Source organism: Protomyctophum parallelum, assembly GCF_964188405.1.
Source record: "Protomyctophum parallelum genome assembly, chromosome: 3".
NCBI lineage: Eukaryota > Metazoa > Chordata > Actinopteri > Myctophiformes > Myctophidae > Protomyctophum > Protomyctophum parallelum.
Window position 1 is genome coordinate 27249955 of NC_139698.1, and position 13519 is coordinate 27263473.

At 44.2% G+C, this 13519-nt stretch overlaps 1 protein-coding gene across 1 annotated transcript; it reads right to left on the minus strand.

The window, feature by feature from the left end:
• Nucleotides 1-5917: 5917 nt before the first annotated feature.
• On the minus strand, nucleotides 5918-11787 carry stmn2a (stathmin 2a). Its single transcript, XM_083761035.1, has 5 exons — nucleotides 11709-11787; nucleotides 8339-8434; nucleotides 6964-7136; nucleotides 6624-6815; nucleotides 5918-6202 (listed from the first exon to the last, which is right to left on the minus strand). The coding sequence occupies exons 1-5, from the start codon at nucleotides 11725-11727 to the stop codon at nucleotides 6143-6145; spliced, it is 540 nt and encodes a 179-aa protein (XP_083617161.1). The 5' UTR covers nucleotides 11728-11787; the 3' UTR covers nucleotides 5918-6142.
• Nucleotides 11788-13519: the final 1732 nt, after the last annotated feature.

Here is a 13519-nt window from a genome sequence, read left to right on the forward strand (position 1 = left end):
CTGAGATTGAAAGAAATGGACTTCCTCCAGTGTGGCTGTCTGTTTCAGTATTTGTGTTGGTTTACTCTCGTGATCCAATCTACACTGATGCTGTTCATTATTGAACACACAATCCCCACTAGATGCTATCTCCAAGTAGAAGTGACTATAGGGGTCTATAGGTATCCAACAATCTTTCTCCTCCAGCTGCACCTTGTGTAGCAATCCATCACCCAGGCCATAATGACCTGGCTTAATGAGTCCTGTTATTGACTGAAAGGCAACCCTGCTAACTGTATGCCAGGTAACCCAATCTGTGGGCATTGTTGCCCTCATGAATGCCCAGGAAATCATTAAAGAGCCAGAGGAAATCCTCTACAATGTTCCCCTGACCTCGGTAATGCAGGCCGGACTGAAACGGAGACAATGGTGTGAACAGGATGGGGAGACGGAGGAAGAGCCAGGCAGCTGGACCAATAACTCAGCTGATCAACTGCAGCTGCGGCTTTCAGTTAAAACACTTTTAACCTGCATGCGCCCCTGTTTTGGGGATTTTTTTTTCTCCAATTCTCATACATAAAAATAAAAATAAGTCTAAATTAGCAGATACACAAGCTCACAAAGCATGCATAATGATGCATTGTAAGCTTGTAGATTTGCTAATTTTGAAACAAGGCATAAGTGAATTATGTTTGGAGAAATTTAGCTGATTTGGATCAAGCATTGAATATATAATGTAGACACATTTTAGATAAAGCTTTCGGACAACAGTTATTTATTGAGGGACGCTAGCCCCTACAGGTTTAATATTTGTTTTTAGTTCAATGTTTGTTTTAAAAACGCCATTGACAATGAAGAGAAATTAATGTTTGTTTTGTCCCTAACAGCTAACACAAACATTAAATCCCATCCCATTAACAATAAAGATAATTTAATATATTAGCGCCCCTCACTTCACACAGGTGTGATTTTATAATGTATATATGCATAGGCATATATTATATTTTGCACATTTTAAATAATTTCTAGCTATTTATGTTTACATGTTATATATGTAGGCCTACTGTATATATAATCATCAAGGCATGTGCAAAAATACCTGGCACTAAAAAGTAATTCTGATTGTAATTCTGTAAATGAGAGAGAAAGCGACAATACTGACCTTTCTTAATTGCCAGGTTAAAAACACTGATGATAAATCAAATGTATCATCAAGTCTTCCTTTGGAAAGCCGTAACATCCCTTTGATGCATATTGCTCAAATATACTTGTATTTGGTGCTGCTCAGGACTCAGGAACCAGTGTGTAATACGAAGCATTTTCCTCTGTTTGGTGATACTGTTTGTGATACCAATAGAGAAGCTAGTGCATGAAGCAGTAGAGTACTGTAGGTTTTCATTCCAGCCATTCAATCAGGGACTAATTTAGACCAATTAGACCCCTGGTGAATTGTATTAACTTCCTGGGTGCACACACTTCATGGGAACAGATTGAGAATGAGATATGTAGTCTCGATGGGTTGGAATTCTACTCATGCCTGCTCTGACCTGTGTTTAATGCATGGTTTAAAGCCACCCCCCACACCGCTCTGTCTCAGTCTCTGTCTGTCTGTCTGTCTGTCTGTCTGTCTGTTTCTCCAATGTGCTATGTAATAAAATACAGAAGTTACAGCAAAGACATAGGAGGGTATGGTAGAAATACATTAGGCAGGCCTGAATGCCTGACACAGTATTTGTGAAACCGTGTCACCTCTCAGTTTAGGAACATATGCTACCATCAACTGGAACACAGTAAACTTTTCACCTCACTTCATTCATTGACACAGACTTACTTGAGCCTGGTTCATTTTTCTAAAAGCCACAAATAAATCTTTCACTGCCACCTAGTGGACACATGTCAGACATGTCTGTCCTATGCAGGATGATTCATACAGTATACTATACTGGGTTCATTCCAGCAGTGGGGTGCAATAATGTAGCCACCACCTGCCAGGTGTTTAATTACAAACCTAACACTGATTTCACTAGTGAGTGTCCCTCTGCTCCGGTGGACGGTCTGCAGTAGGGAGAGGAAACTAACTTTTCTCCATTCCACTTATATGAAAATCTCCAAAATGATTGTGACCCGGCCGGCAGCCTTTCTGTCACGGCGTGATGTGATGGACCAAATGCAGAACCAAGAGCAGGCAGGCAGGCAGATAAAGTAGAATGAAGATTTATTCACAACTAGACAGGACATACAAGGGCAGGACACTGTGACAACAAACTATAATCTGACAAGGGAACACTGGGAGGTATAAATAGACACAAAGACTAACAAGACACAGGTGCAACATAACTACAATCAACACATGATTGGCTGACACTAAACAGGTTACAGGATACAGGTGAAATGCAATGCAGACTGGTGAGACAAGGCAGGTAACAACAAATGGAGCAGACAAGAAACACTAGGAACACAACTACACAATAAGAGTACACCACAGACAGATATCGTGACACTTTCATCGTTCATCTTGGATGAATGGATCTAATGTAATTTAGTAGACTATACTTGAAGTTCCTATTTGGTGTGCCTGTAAGCTTATTTTTCAAGCGTTTAAAGAATAAAAACCATGATAACTTTTTTGAGCTTGCTTGAGCTGATCAATGATAGCCCAGAGTACTAGTAGCAATGTCAGTGTAAGCACACTTGGGCGTCTAAGCACGGCAATTTTCCGCTCGTGGCAGGCGTCTCTTCCTGATTTTTAGACAGCTGGCTCATGCCAGCTGTCCACTTCCACTTCCACTTGTCCACGTCCACTTCCACTTGCCACGAGGGCAAGCGTCTCCCGTTTTCTGGCCGACGCGGCAATCTGCTGCGTGGGTTGAGCTTCATTTACATCCACCAGCTGTCTAAAAACCAGGAAGACATGACTGCCACGAGTGGAAAATTGCCGCGCCTAGACCAACCAAATTTTGGTTTGCATAACAGTTCACGCTCTAACCAGTAGGGCAGAGTGCTTCAACATTGGAGAGCCTCCCTGGGGGTGGGGGCTTGGTGCTTACACTGTGTAGTGGCGAGATTTTCATGATTGGCTGGCCTCTAAGCCAATGGGAGACTAGCCCTATATGGTCAATGGGGCACTATGCCCCACGGTCAATGGGACACTAAGCCCCACAGTCAATGGGACACTAAACCCCACAGTCAATGGGACACTAAGCCCCACAGTCAATGGGACACTAAGCCCCACAGTCAATGGGGCACTAAGCCCCACAGTCAATGGGACACTAAGCCCCACGGTCAATGGGACACTAAGCCCCACGGTCAATGGGACACTAAGCTCCACAGTCAATGGGGCACTAAGCCCCACGGTCAATGGGGCACTAAGCCCCACAGTCAATGGGACACTAAGCCCCACGGTCAATGGGACACTAAGCCCCACAGTCAATGGGACACTAAGCCCCACAGTCAATGGGGCACTAAGCTCCACAGTCAATGGGACACTAAGCCCCACAGTCAATGGGACACTAAGCCCCACAGTCAATGGGACACTAAGCCCCAAGGTCAATGGGGCACTAAGCCCCACAGTAAATGGGACACTAAGCCCCACAGTCAATGGGACACTAAGCCCCACAGTCAATGGGACACTAAGCCCCACGGTCAATGGGGCACTAAGCCCCACAGTCAATGGGGCACTAAGCCCCACAGTCAATGGGGCACTAAGCCCCATAGTCAATGGGGCACTAAGCCCCACGGTCAATGGGACACTAAGCCCCACAGTCAATGGGGCACTAAGCTCCACAGTCAATGGGACACTAAGCCCTCGAGCTCCCCCAACGCCACCGCACCATGACCAGAGACTGCAAACGCGACTACAGAAAGCCCCACTAAGGTACAATGTGCAAGAGAATGGTATGCAAGCTGATATATAATGACTTTCGTCATTTCTTGTTTTATATTAATCTTTTATGTTCGGAATCGCTGTTGTTCTGGTCCCTGGGGGAGGGGGAATTACATTTACTGCTTCACCCAGCATGGCTTAGAAATGCTAAGCTTATTTTGTTACACTACAAACTACAGCAGATTGATTTTTCAAGTTAATGTCTTGCTGGCGGTGGCACAAGAAACACACACACACACACACACACACACACACACACACACACACACACACACACACACACACACACACACACACACACACACACACACACACACACACACACACACACACACACAATTAATTAATGTTATGACCCATCAGCTGTGTTTACCTGTCAAAATGTCAGCTGAGATCCCTTGTCCTCAGAACAACAGAAACATCATTCTCAGCAACGTGTAGGTAATTGGTTCTCTTTATTTGGCAGTTTACATAATTTTTCCTCATCTTTTGGCACAGAAAAGTATGAGATGGTTGCATGCCATGTTCACAGAATCCCAAACCTTAGAGCCTGATTTATACTTTGTCATATGGCAGAGTCGTGTGCCGAAAAACAAACAGATCTACAAGCTTACAACGCGATGCGATGCATTGTGAGCTTGTAGATCTGTTGTTTTCGCCTGCGTGACTCCATTGTACAACGGAGTATGAATAAATAAGCATTAATTCAGCAAAGCTTGTCACAGAGAAATATGTAGGAGAAGAAACACAGGCAGCAGAAGGATGCAGGCAGATCTAGACAGATATCTGTGGTACTGTAATATTAAAAAGTAGTAGTTGCAGTTCAGTGTGCTGAACGTGAAGCATCCTTGCATCCGTCCTCCACTAAAGGAGACGCGACGGCAACGATGCCTCACCGGGAGTACACGTTCACACACAGCCACACGGACGCACACATCACACTATCAATATTAAAGGTGGGTGAAAACTAGCACATTCCGCTGCCCCGAGACACTGTGTGCGCCGGTATCAGTATCGTGACAGAACATTCAGGAGGGTCGTCTCCAAATACTGTGTACAGAACAGAGTACAGAAGAGAGATGCCAGCTAAAGATTGCCTCCATCAGCCAGATGGTACCAGTCTGTCAGAGTGGCGTTTGGTTTGGTCATAAGAAAAAGGAGGGGGGGGGGGGGGAGGAATCAGCGTGTACAAACAGCTGCGTCCACACTGGGCAAGCACATTCTTTAATCACACAATACAGCACCATTCAAATTCATTATCAAGCCTTAGTCATTAGGACACTGTAAAATACTGTGGGTTTGGCGTCTTACTAGCGGGAGTTTCAAAGCGTGCGTTTGGCCAGAGTGTACATTATGATGTTTGTATGAGGAGATAAGAGGCATTGGGGATGCTCGTGTGTGATATCTCGCGGAGTCTTGAGTCTAGGCTTACACACCGACCATTTTAACGTTCTTCACAAAGACACAGAAACATCGTCATGACATCGCGAGGAAAGGAAACACCGCCAACGTCAGTCTACCAACCGACTCACGACACCGAAAAGGCTTTCACAAGAAAAATTAAAAAATTAAAATGGCTGCAGATTCAAATTTCAGACAACTGAAAAAAATAAGTCAATGACAAACACAACGTTTGAAATTGTACAGCGAGGGGTATGTTTAGATCACTTTGTATGACACCCCTGTCTGTCTACCATCATTGTGATTGATAGATAGATAGATAGATAGATAGATAGATAGATAGATAGATAGATAGATAGATAGATAGATAGATAGATAGATAGATAGATAGATAGATAGATAGATAGATAGAGCAATAAATAAATTACAAAAAAAGTATTTACAAAATAACCATATCCTCACTATTTACTTCACTATAATCCATTCAAATTCTCAGAGTGGTGTGTGTGTGTGTGTGTGTGTGTGTGTGTGTGTGTGTGCACACGCGTGTGTGTGTGTGTGTGTGTGTGTGTGTGTGTGTGTGTGTGTGTGTGTGTGTGTGTGTGTGTGTGTGTGTGTGTGTGTGTGTGTGTGTGTGTGTGTGTGACTGTGTGTGTGTGTTTATCTAGCGTCATATCCACCGATAATAAAGATAGAGAATGTGAGTGTAGTCGGGGTGGTGGGGGGCTGTGTGTGTGGTGTTGTGAGCTGTGGTGTGGTGTGGTGAGGTCCTCCACCTCCAGGGTTGGGGGTCTGCTCTTGAAATGTGACAGGGGTGGGCTGGGGGCTGGAGGAACGTAGTAGATGGACAGTAGATGGAGGTCAGGGACTGAACGTGGCTCACGCTGTCAGCTCTTCCCTTAACTCTTTGTTCCTACGCACAACCTCGGCGTGTCGCTCCTGCGGAAAGAAAACAGGATGAACCGTTTACTTGATTGACCGCACTGAATTCGACAGCTACGTACGGTCCAATCGAAACACAGAAAGATCTTCTTTTTTCCAGTCTCCATTAAAAAGGATTGATTTTAAATCCCTATTTTATTCACTCTTCCTATTATCAAGTTCAGGTATAGTGTACTGTTTTATCTTTCAGTTGTGTTGTTTTATTGTGCCTACAGTATAGGCCCGTTTCATACTGTACTGCATTAGAATGTATCTCGTACATTCTAATACAATATGAATTACACTGCCTGTCTATCTACACATAGACATGCAGTGGATAGTCGGACCAGATCCTCCCACCGATCCTCCTCTGAGCTGATCTGCTTTCACCCTATAGAAAGCCAGTGCGACAGATGTCCACTCGATCAGAACCACTCACCTTCTCTTGCAGGCGCTCCATCATGGCCGCCAGGTGGGCCTCGCGGTTCTCCTTGATCTGGTCCATCTTCATCAGGAGCCGCTCCTCGGCCATCTTGCTGAAGTTGCTGTTCTCCTCCATGGCCTTCAGCAGGACATCCCTCTCATGGTCCCTCTTATCAGCCAGGGCCTTCAGCACCTGGGCCTCCTGGCTCTGTAATGAATCGATGATTTTTAAAGTGAACAACACATTCTTTTCGGCGAGCGAGTTAGAATCAAGCCAGATGGACAGGCTAACAGTCGATCAGTCGGGTACTCGGGTTTCAATCAGAGCTGCTCTCTGTCTTGTGGCCTACGCTCACCTTCCTCCTCTCCTCGGCCGCTTCCAGTTTCTTCTGTATGTCCTCCAATGAGATGGCCCTCTTTGGGGGCGAGGCGATGTTGTGGGCTGAGTCTGACACTGGAGACTGAGGCTTCAGGATGACCTCGAAGGACTGGCCAGAGGCTCGCTTGGTGATGGGCTTCACCTCCATGTCTGCAGAGCAAAGAATTTGCAGTCACGTTGTTTGTCAAGGAAAGTCAAATTGATACAGTATACAGTGTATACTGTATATCAATTTTTTGCATCTGCCACTTAAATTAAGTTGACTTGATTGATTGACTGACATAAAAAAGGGCCTGTCAGCTCAAACCCATAATGCAATACTTTGTTTTCAAGAGTGTTGCTGTGCACAAATGTCTGTAGATTACAAAATGAAATACAAAAAAACCTCTAGGCCTACCTATTCCATTTATCCCCTTTCCCATTCCAAGTGCATTTATCTTAAATGTAATGCCAGTGCCGCTATTCCAAATTAAGCCATTTTCAGCAATGGTATTATAATGTTTTCATTGGGTAGATCTTGTTGAGCTGGTCATTTTGAAGTGTGGGCACTCCTGGTATACACCATAGTACATGTCGAGAACTGATCTTGTAATCACCGACTATTACATTGTGTACTGTGGTCTCCTGTTGGTTGCAGTGTAGCTGTAGATTCGTTTTACCTGACGGCGAGAAGTGTCACCAGGAAAGTGTAATGGAGGTTCATGTTATCTCTCTCCATGTGGCAATGTCTAAAATTATGTCTCAAATCAGTGAAAGATTTTGACTTGATGGATTGCTGATTATATTTTTTTGTGTACATGCGCTTTCTTTTGTTAACTTTTGTTACTTTTGTTAACTAGCTCCCTGGGTTAACTACCCAGGGAATACAGAGAGAGGGAAACTCTGGTTAACTGGTTAACTCTGGCACATCAGTGTGTACAGACAATCACTGTCAAATAAATGAATGCAATAAAATAACAAAGTAAGAAATTGAAATAGAAAATATGAGGTAATATGAATATTAGGTTACCTTTTTGCACAGTGTGCACATTTTTGTAATCACCTGGTTGAGCGCCATGGATGAAAGTCATGGTTGTCAGTTGTCAATCCTCAGTGTTCATTTAACTCAGAGTTAAATAAGCCCTCAGGATTTTACTGTGTGCTTCTTTGAGCTGCATATGAAGCGTCTGAGTCTATCCACAGTGCAAACCACACTGCATTATCCAGAGTGTCAATTGAACTCAATGGACCACTGGTCCATTTTCACTCTCTCCGAGTTAAATTTAGATTCCGCAGCGCATGCTTTAACAACTGACGCAGAAAAGAGAAAAGGCACTTATGACTTTGCAAGATGACTGGGGCCTCCTCCTCACCTTCAAACTCACAAACCAGCTTGTTGCGTGTCTCTGGGTAAAAGCAGGAGCACAGCAGAGAGAAGACGGACAGCTCCTTCATCTTCTCCTTGTATGCTGAGGATGGGAACAAAGGGACACAAGACAATCTACCATCACGGAGGGTCCTTCATCAATACAGCAGCTTGACTCACTAAATGTCAGATGGTATTGTATAAGACTTCCCGGCTCTCTAGCTGACTCATTTATCACAAAATGTGCTGAGCTGAGGTGCTTCTCAAAAGCATTTGGAATATTGCCAGATCAAAAGAGCATGCGTTCACAAAACACATTCACGGTGTAATTCTGTCATCAACAACACATCAGAATGGAATTTGTTCACGTTTTGCTGGGAATTAATCCATAGACAGACACACTGACTGGACATAGTATTGTACAAGATCTTTGCCCTTTTGATTTGGCCATTACTTATTGATAGATTACACTAATACCCAACAACGCTGTTGATCAGGATTGATTGACAAACACAAGATCACAAGATATCTCTCTAAAGGGACAGAGGAATCAATCGTACCTTAATGGTACTTTAATGGCTGTTATCAGACCAAAGGCATTCATCAATTTGTAGAGGTCCATCTATATAAAAGGGAGCAGAGTGCCTCGCTGCCTGGAGTCATCGTAACCATGAGATCATTTAACCGGTACTTAAACCCATATACTATGTTGACCGGTGTCCCCCAGGGACAATTCTCCTACTTTGTTCCCTCTCTACACCAAATGTATTCTGTGCAAACAATCAATTGCAACGCATGTGACCTGCTAGTTTGGCCCTATGTTTGTCCCAGAATATAGACGCTAGGGTTCACGTGGTTCAGAAGGTAACACTGGCTGCGTGTGTGCCAGAATACTAGGTGTTCTGCTTCCTGTTCAATTCTTAATTGATTTTAGGTCAGCTTGTGACTCCACATGCACAGTTGCATATAACACACGCACGCACGCACGCATGCACGCACGCACGCACGCACGCACGCACGCACGCACGCACGCACGCACGCACACACACACACACACACACACACACACACACACACCACAACAGATACTTTCATTAGGCCTAACATTAGTTTTTGCTCCATTACATTATCTATAGCTTTAGTTAGCTTATTTGCACTTTCTTACTGTATGTATCATGAATTCACAAATCACCAATCGGTTCAGTTCTTTCTCTCTTTTGTCTTTTTTTTTATTATTGTATCTGGCCTAGTGTTGCTAGGCCAGATACAATACAAATCCTTGCAGACCAAGGATCAGATGGAGGGATCATAACTCCAAAATGGTCCGGGAATGCCTCGGGATCCCCCAGAATGAAGTTACTAATGTTGCTCTGGAGAGGGAAGCCTGGAGCTCTCTGGTGGAGCTGTTGCCCCCGTGACCCGACTACGGATAAGCTGTTGAAGATGGATGGATGGATGGATAGTGTCGCATGATAAATCCTTTTGAACAACATTCTGTATAGTCTACACATACGGCATCACTATTATAATGTGGGAAACAAACAAACACTGAAAGCCCTGCACCCACCACGACGGGTGCCAGTGCGCCATGCTCACAAAGTGTCCGTAAGAGGGACAAAGAGACAAAGAGCGAGGTGGCTCCATCCAGGGATGGCTACAGATTGTCAATACTGATTAGCCTTCTCTGCTGCAATGGCCGAACATGAGAAGCAGGCCCCTTGCTGCAGGGCTGGCCTGTCTCCTATAGCCTGTTATTGCATCCTATACACCTGGTGGATACCAACCTGCCACGGGAGAAAGCAACAAGACAAGACCCACCATATTGTAATCCTAGCTGAACACGAGGGCCGACAGGAGCTCATATATAACATTTTTTTTTTTTTTTTTTAAGATATTTTTTTGCGGCTTACGCCTTTTATTGATTTTTTTTTTAAGGGACAGATAGTAGGCTGACAGGAAACGGGAGAGAGATGGGGGGATGACATGCGGTAAAGGCCGTGTCGGCACACCGCGACTGGATCACCAGTCCGGTGCCCAGACCGTTACGCTACGGCCTGGGCCACTCATATATAACATTGATGTAGGCATGCAGTTCCATATGTCCACAGATGATAAATAACCGAAACCTGAGGACTCGATCCGAGCGAGGAAACTAAATAATGAGTCACGTATAGGCTACAGGGGGGGGGGGGGGGGGGGGGGGGGGGGCTATATACACCACCGCTATCATAGGCTATTGGTGACTATAGGCTTAGTATAGGCTATCCTGGACCATATATCAAATCAGAAAATACATTCTGCTATACACCTGGATTATGACAAAGATAAAGGGGCTTTTCACATGATTTAATTCCATTCAGTGTGTGATATTATTGTCAAATACATGATAAGGTCTCACTATTCGACTATACACTGTCACCTTAAGAGATACAGAACAGACTGCAGCCACAACCAATATACTGGTATGGGCATTCTCTCATGAAAGGATTGACTGAGAAAACGATGACTTGTAGACATATTAGCCTAATGTAGTGGTTCTCAAAGTGGGGTCCAGGAACTCCCAGGGTTCCGCTATGTGGTTCTAAATTGACCCGTACGAGTCTGTAACTCTGACAGTATACAAACGAACCCTGACGGGTCCATTTGATTCCATTTGTATACTGTCAGATTTAAGGGAGGGTGGGGGGTCCTTGAAATGTAAAGGTTCGCGAACCACTAGCCTAATGCGTTTAAATTGTTTTACAATAATGTACCATTGGGATACAAACCGACAGAGAAACGTAGACTATGGCTGCATTAATTTCCATTAAAAGAGATGAAAGTCTCCGTGCGAGCCGAGGCGTTCTGTGGGCTGAACGCTTGGCAGAGCAGCATCTAGGGTGGGGTCCGCTCCTTCTGCATTATGATGCTTTGAGCAAGGGCCGCCGCCGTTTTCACACGCAGGTGCAGAGTTAACTTGCATTATAAAACAGGACCGGTCCAAAATCCACCAACATGCAAAATGTAACATTTGAATTTAATTCAAAGCGTTCATTCAATTAATACAAATTTTATTTAATTTGGGTAATTTTACGCTAAATTTAAGTCGGATAATACTAGGCTATATTTTATGCGGCAGCATGAGGAACGACGCTCGGCTATTTATTTTTGCATTGGCCAATTCCATTCTCCTAAACCCGAAACGGTACATCTATTTATATTAAATAGATATTAAATAGGAGTCAGAGATCCAATTTCAAATAAAGGGGGAAAAAATCAGCAGGATCGAGGAACATTCATCACAGGGCCGACATCGGTGCCACCGGTATTGTCGGCAGCGCTGCAGTTTCACCCTTCGCTAGAATTGTAATATATAAGAACGTTCTTTGTATTCTTACCGGTCGCTGTTTTTGCCATGGCTGTTGATGTATCTCTTAGCAGAGGGCTCGGTCGGTAGGTCTGGTCAACGGGACGGTAATGCTGTTTTAAGGCACTGAGTCAGCGAATAAGAGCGGCTTGGGTTCAGATGATGAGAGGAGGAGAGGTGGGACACGGGAGCGGCGCTTTAATTATGTGCGGGAGCGCGCAGAGCAAGCACATCCTCCTCTGTCCCTCTGACGCGCACATTACGCACGAAGATTTGTCAACCTCCACAGTCCACAACCTTCCCTGCACAGCACAAAGATGAGGCTATTGAGAATTATAATTTATAGTTATAGCCTATACTCATTGTCTCCACCAGGCCGAAGGCCTGGGGGGAGAGTATGTTTTGCACTCCGTCCGTCCGTGCGTGTGTCCGTCCGTGTGTCCGTGAGCAGCTAATCTCGGCCACCTTTACCCCGGTCGATGCCAAATTTTGCACACACACTCCCTGGATGCCAACGATGAACCTCTGCCCCAAACTTTCCAGAACGGCCTGTTATAGCGCCACCAGGAGGCCGCTTTGTGCAAAACAAGTTTTTGCACAGTACACCTACAGATTTTGTCCAAACAACGCAAATTGGTACACAGTCTCTCTAGAGCCATTCAACGAAACCAGTCTTTCAGATTTCTCAGACTCCATCCTGATTGGTTAAGATTGGCTTCCAAAGTTCACAGGAGTGCTCAGTTTCAAAAAATGCTGCAAATCATGAACACATCGCGTGATTTCCGTGAAATTGTGCACCCACATTCCCACTAGGCCGAGGACGAAATGCCACATGAACAATTTCAACTCAGCCTCAAGGTGGCGCTATAACTGGCCGAAAAGTGTTTTTACCTCTAACTGCACGGATCTGTGGATAACTTTGTATGCCAACTCCCTAGTTTACTTTTGTTGCCCTTTTATCCAACCACCAGATGAAGGCAAGCTGCAATGTCCTACATTCCTATCCTGGTGGAGACCTGTGCCCAGAAGGGCAATTTTTCTAGTTGTGGATCTGGTATGGTAGCTATAGGCCATGAGTGGTATAGGCTAATAGCTCATTTCTTTACAAACAATAACATACTAAAGCTATAGCCTATGTTCTTCATTGCAGACCACGCCATCAGATTTACTCAATATGAATAATAAGTCATTTTACAAATAATTGTGCAGGATTATTTTTATGCTGATGTGTTTATCATTGACTATAAGCAAAGTTGTACAGATAAGCTAATGTATATACTGTAATGATATGGTCTTGCTTTTCTTTTTTGCCTTATTATTTTCCCATTGTCCTGTAAAGCACATTTGTGCATTATTCTTGCTGTGTAAAGAACTTTGAGCTGCATTTCATGTCATGAAAGGGGCTAAATAAAGTGTATCTTATATATGTATTATGCATATATGCACATTATGTTAGCAAAAAGGGGTTCAGTCTATAGATGATATACCCATGCACATGTATTGTGTGTGGATCCAATTTATCAGTTCAGGCTATAAAACCTGGAGAAGACAATGGGAAGGTAGCCTACTTCTGAGGCCTATTGGCACTGATCGGTCAAAGTGGTTTGTGAAATTAGAGCTACACAACACACACACACACACACACACACACACACACACACACACACACACACACACACACACACACACACACTTCTAGACTCCTGCAGTCATGCATGTAAAAACAAATAGGGGAAAATTTGGAAAATACGTTGTACAATTGGCCCCCTTTTCCCCCCAAAATATCTTCACCGAAAACACACCACGATGCAACATGGTTAGCGTTGTACAATAGATCTGCTA